This window comes from Salvelinus fontinalis, chromosome 6, assembly GCF_029448725.1.
Source record: "Salvelinus fontinalis isolate EN_2023a chromosome 6, ASM2944872v1, whole genome shotgun sequence".
In the NCBI taxonomy this organism is placed as follows: Eukaryota; Metazoa; Chordata; class Actinopteri; order Salmoniformes; family Salmonidae; genus Salvelinus; species Salvelinus fontinalis.
In genome coordinates, this window is record NC_074670.1 from 53,499,000 (window position 1) to 53,505,331 (window position 6,332).

Below are 6,332 nucleotides of genomic sequence, written 5' to 3' on the forward strand. Positions count from 1 at the left end.
ACCCAAAACACATGCCCTGACCAAAACACATAAAAAACAACATAAAACAGGTCAGGACTGTTACAAGTTCCAATGTAATATATATGTACTTTTCTCTTGTGTTTACAGATTCTTCCTGAAGTTCTTCCTCAAATGCAATCAGAATTGTTTGAAAAATGCAGGGAACCCACGAGACATGAGACGGTTTCAGGTAAGACCCTATTTATGGTTGAACCTCCCACTATGGTTCCACACAACATAAGTTATCTCATTCTGCTCACAATCCAGGTACATGAATGAAAAAGAACAGTATATGGTAAAGGTTCTCTGTTTATCTCACAGGTGGTGGTCTCCACTACGGTGAACGTGGATGGCCATGTCCTTGCTGTCTCTGACAACATGTTTGTCCACAACAACTCCAAACATGGCCGGAGGGCTCGACGCCTGGACCCCTCTGAAGGTACAACTACCTCACACTTACAGACAACTTGATACTTTCTCTAAAACCTCAATATGTCTTGGTGTCTTTGGCCACCTGTGTCCCAATGTATAAACACTTTAGCTGTGGTGAAAATAATGGTGCCCCATTTTATTTTGCCCCAATGAACAACTTTTAATTACATCATCCTCTTTATTGGACTAAATGAAACCACATCCTTAAGTCTGGAAAAGGATGATGACATCCTCATTGAAGTGGGGGACCTTATTACTAAAGCCCTAAAAAAACACCCCTTCATCAAATTGTAAAATCTACCTCACCGTGTCGTTTGCGGTTATGATGTAACATGGTGCCTTATAGTAAGAAAGAATAGTACTCTTGTTCTTAAAAAAAAATATATATATATATTTAACCTTTATTTAACTAGGCAAGTCAGTTAAGAACAAATTCTTATTCACAATGACGGCCTAGGAACAGTGGGTTAATTGCCTTGTTCAGGGGCTAGCAGTATTAAAACATTGTCCCCTTGTAACCTACCAGCCTAGCGACCACAAGGCCTAGCAGCTAGCTAGGCACAGTGACACAGTTTAAACTTACTTCTCAAAGTTTCTGAGTTGAAAAACGACTAGAGCATTGCGATACACTGGATAAACAGTAGTTAGGCATTCATAGAAACCCAGTGAGAGAGTCCCATGGTTGGTCACCACTGACAGCCCCAGAGCGCTGCCAGGAGAGCAGTACAGTACACGAGGCTATCACTGAAGTCAAGGCCCCACTTAGGGAATCTCACCGTCTTTCATCTCAGCCAGATTGGGATGTTTTCAGAGGCGATAAAGCCGACATCTGCTCCTGTCTTTGTTCCACCGTCCCTGTCCCCCCTCCTAGATAAATGTACAACGTTTCCACAGTCTGCTTCACGCCATTGTGTTTTATTAATTTGTGAGAGTCCCCCGTTTGACTGCGTGTTTACTGCTGTGACAGAGGGAAATGAATAACGATGACAGGTGACTACCAGGGAAAAGCCTCTACTCCATCAACACCCTCAACAACTGTTAAATGACGTGAGAGAGATTCTGTTATACAGTATCCCATTGGAGGAAGCCCACTGTGTTTCCTTTAATCTACTGGTTTCAATTGCCATTTATAAACTGGGTGGTTTGAGCCCTAATAGTTGATTGGCTGGCAGCCGTGGTATATCAGACCGTATACCAGGGGTATGACAAAACATGTATTTTTAATGCTCTAATTACGTTGGTAACCAGTTTATAATAGCAATAAGGCACCTCTTGGTTTGTGGTATTTTGCCAATATACCACGGGTAAGGGCTGTGTCTAGGCACTCCACGTACTCCGCGTTGCGTCATACGTAAGAACAGTCCTTAGTCATGGTATATTGGCTATATACCACACCCCCCCGGGCCTTATTGCTTAATTAACCCTTTAATGGTCTGTTTCCTATGCCCCTCTGCCTGGGCAGAGAAAAACCTCATGAGACTTACAAAGAAAACCCAATTTTGGGATCATCTTTACATTTGCAAAGGCTAAATAGTTCCACCACTCCAGGGCACAGTTAGCATGACTACCTTTACACCATGGACCAGTATGCCTATATAGGATTACACTCCTATCAATTGAATTGAATTGGCATTTGTCCCTGACTTGAATCCAGGCGTAAGATCTGGGAGCAGACTGTGGCAAAGGTATCCCACCTCCACCGCAAGCCACAGAAATGATTTGATCACAGGCCTCTTTCCCCTCTTACAAGTGCAGTGGCTGTTTGGCCAGATATCCTGGAGACAGGACCAGTCAGTCAGCCTGTCTGTCTCCATCTTGTTCTGCCTACACACAGTCTGGTCAGGCAGGAGACACTGTAATGTTTCTATTGAGCTTATTGATCCTCTGAAATTGAAAGAAATCATAACTGTGCATTTTTGATGAGTGAACTAATTGACATCATAGACGGCAGGACCGTATGCAATTAGAAATCTGTTTGGAGAATTCACTTAAAACAATTGTCGGTAATTTGTTAATGCTACCCTTGCAATATGTCATGTTGCAATTTGATAGTGACAACATTCCTCTTATATAGTTATGTACTGTACTCATAAACGAAAGCTGGTAAAGCAAGAAGTTTAAGTGATATTGAAATGACAACCAGATTGTGCTTAAAACAAGTTGGAGGAATAAGTCCCTTTAAGTAGAAGTCATACCCGTTCTGCTGTCTGTGTTTCCGAAGCAGCTACGCCCTGCATCAAAGCCATCAGCCCGAGTGAGGGGTGGACGACCGGGGGAGCCACTGTCATCATCATCGGAGACAACTTCTTTGATGGACTGCAGGTGGTCTTCGGCACTATGCTGGTCTGGAGTGAGGTGGGTCCAGATACACACGCACTCACACACACACACACACACACACACACACACACACACACACACACACACACACACACACACACACACACACACACACACACACACACACACACACACACACACACACACACACACACTCACTCACGCGTACGCACGCACACACGCACGCACGCACGCACACACACACACACACACACACACACACACACACACACAACCATGAAAAAGGAATACCTGAAAATATGTAGATTTCTGGATTTTATCCGTGGAGTCTAGGTGAAGAAACTAAGAGTATGGCCCGGTGCATAAGGCAGGCCATAAAATATTGAAATATGTTCAGGGTGGAACACCTGCTTCAGAGACGACAGGGTCTGTCTAAGTGCTTAGACCTAGGTCACTTTGTTAGAGGCAGGCAGACACCTTCCCTCCACAGAGTCTCTATCTCTAACACATACGGTACACACATGGAACTAATTGTCAAACTCACTGCCTTAATCAGTGTGTATTCGGTTGGGTTTACCATGTTCCATCTTTTGTCTATATGTACTGCCTGAACTGGAAGTTGCAGAAGATATTATTGTCTGCTAAATGACTTCTATAAATATAAAATGTGAATTTGCTAGACAGAGTTGGATGATGCTGTAAATATACCTTGAAGATCGAACTAAGACGTTATTGTAAAGAAATAACAAGTAACGTAAATAGACCGTACCACCCACAGTGCACTGCTCTTAGCGTTAAATAAGTGTGTGTATGTTGATGTGTTCCAGCTAATCACCCCCCACGCCATCCGAGTCCAGACGCCCCCTCGCCACATCCCAGGGGTCGTGGAGGTCACACTCTCCTACAAATCCAAGCAGTTCTGCAAAGGGGCGCCAGGGCGGTTTGTCTACACCGGTAAGATCACTGTTCCTTTCTTTTTCCTCTTCCTCCTCCCATTGTTTTCTTTGTTTTACCCTCTCTCTATATCTCTCTGCTTCCTCCTCTCTTGCCCTTTAATGTTCTGGGTATCGCTTTATCTGAAGGTTTGTTTATTAACTGCTTATAAACGTTATTACATAGTTCAACCATTATATTGAGTATACGAAATGGGTCTTTTATATCTTCCTTATAGGGTTTATTGTTCTCTATGCTATATATTACCATACATATAGTGGTGGCTACATTCCCACCTCTCCTCTGTCCTTTCAAGGTGGTAAACATTTTCCCTTGTTCAAGGGCATTGAGTCCTACCCTTCTTTTTGCTGGAGTTTTTCCCCAGGTTATCCTTCAAGCCTTTGTCTGATGTCCAGACTTTTATGCTGGTGCGTGACTGCCGCCAGAATGGAGTATCGCTCCCTTAAATCAGCGCTTTACTATTCCCGATTATTACTTTGGAATATCCAGATGCCATTCAAAGTAGCAGAAAGGTCAGATGGATGGCTGTTTAGTGAGATAAGTAAATGTCACTCCGTTGCGGATGAAAGATGGGACTGCGTTAAGGCTTTCTGTTAAACATAGGTATTCGCTGCAGCCCGCTCCCCTCTTTGTTCAAAGCACCGCTTAGTTCGGATGCAAGTGTTAGCGGAGCAAATAGACAACTTCACAATGGGCCGTCCAACCCAGCTTACGATTCCTTTTGCAATGCTAATATCTGATTCCATTTGGCGATATGACTGACAACTGTTCAGTGCATTGCTTTTATGGAACTGTGTGGTGAATAGAGCCCCCTTGTTATCTCATTCTGTACGTCCATTAGGCCGCGGGAGGTGTTCTCTGGAGCAAAACGTGTTGTGAATCCCTGGACGGAGTTGAATATCTTTGTGTTCTTCAAAACAGTGCTATATCATTACGGAAGTACTCAAATGTTGTCAGCATTCATATTTTAAGTCAATAAAAATGAAAACATTGATTGATCGCAAAACAACAAAGCTGTATTTCCCTAATGGTACCTCTGTTCCAAACGCGGGAACATTTCTTATTATTCTGTACGTAAATCTTAGACCTCCATTTAGTATGATATGTTACGTTTCATATGGTATGTATTCATTTACTAAATGTACAATATGTTATGAATTACTTAACATATGATACGTTATGAATTCTAGCTATGTGGCTATGTTGCTAATGTTAGGTTAAAGGGTGAATGTTAAATTTAGGGGAAGGTTTATCTAAATGGTTTAAGGTTAGGGTTAGGGGAGGGGTTAGCTAACTTTCGAAGTAGTAAGTAGTTGAAAAGTTGCTAACTAGTTAAAATGCTAGAGTTGTCCGTGATGAGATTCAAACTCACAACCTTTGGGTTGCTAGTCGTTCTCATTATACGACCACTCCGGCAACTTAAGTAATATTCTGTATGATGTAACCACACCAAACATAACATATAATACTAATTTGAGTGCATGGATTTACCTTTACTATATTACATCTCGTCTATGAGACCAGGCTGAACACAGACAGGTGGCGGCATCATAATATTGTACAAGTCTCATAAGTCTCTGGTTCTTACTTCCAGATTGAGACCCATACTGTGCATACATCAACAGTTAATCTGATTTACACACATATTTCAAGATTGGGAATGGGTCCGTGTGCATTTCTAATGCATATTTATTGTGCCAGGAGTGTGTTATATTCATGAATGCAAAATGAGGCAGGCTTTTAAATACTAAATAGCTTGTGTATAATTGAACAGGAAAGAGAATGCATCCAGTCTCAATGATGTCATTTCCTCTGGGGAATTTCCAGATGCCCAAGTGAGCTCTTCTTTCAGTGTGTCCCCTCCCAAGAACATAGCCCTCTTTTATCAAACAGGCAAATCAGTTGTGTTGTAGAGAGGGACGTGCTTATATCGTTGTGACATATCAAAGGTTTCATCAACACATTTATTTGGTTTGATATCATGCTAAAAGACCGAGCTTTCTATGAGTTTTGAAAGAATTGCATTTGGGTCTAAATGTTTTATTTCGCTCTATGTTCAAACTCAGTGAAGCATAGGAAGACTGCAGCTTATCTACAATGCAGAGACAAACAAGACTTTGTTGACTCTGTCACTGCCCTAATGTGGCTGGGTCTACGTGAACTTATGAGACAGAGAGAGAAGGGGGGAGAAGGAGAGGAAGTGAGGGAGAGGGAGAGGGAGAGAGAGAGAGGGAGGGAGAGAGAAGGAGAGGGAGATGGAGAGGGAGAAAGAGAAAGAGAAAGAGGAAGAGAAAGAGAAAGAGGAAGAGAAAGAGAAAGAGAACGAGAAAGAGAAAGAGAGAGGGAGAGAGAGATTTTAGTCTTCTTGATATTGAAACTAAAGAGATGTGTTGGGTCTGGTGTCTAGACAGATATTATAGGCACTGGTTTCTCCCATAACTAAACAGACAGATGAAGCAGTTGCTTCTTGGATTGTTTGTTTTCCAGTCAGAATCATTAATACGAGCCCCTCTTGGACTTTCTCTTGTGCAGTACTTGAAATCCATATATCACACATTATATCCACATACAACTTTGATGGCCTCTCAAACACATATCTTTCTCCCTTTTATTCATGTCTTCCTCTCATTACCAACTGCACAGCT

At 42.2% G+C, this 6,332-nt stretch overlaps 1 protein-coding gene across 8 annotated transcripts in view; it reads left to right on the forward strand.

Moving 5' to 3' along the window:
• The window catches only part of LOC129858125 (transcription factor COE3-like), a 104,453-nt gene that overhangs the window by 59,126 nt on the left and 38,995 nt on the right, over nucleotides 1–6,332 (forward strand). For 5 of the 8 annotated variants that reach the window (XM_055927105.1, XM_055927107.1, XM_055927109.1 and 2 more), the window contains exons 7-10: nucleotides 109–190; nucleotides 322–439; nucleotides 2,654–2,787; nucleotides 3,561–3,687. In XM_055927105.1, coding sequence (XP_055783080.1) covers nucleotides 109–190; nucleotides 322–439; nucleotides 2,654–2,787; nucleotides 3,561–3,687 — 461 coding nt within the window. The remainder of the gene's footprint in view (nucleotides 1–108; nucleotides 191–321; nucleotides 440–2,653; nucleotides 2,788–3,560; nucleotides 3,688–6,332) is intronic. The other 3 variants (XM_055927106.1, XM_055927108.1, XM_055927112.1) reach the window with 1 other exon arrangement.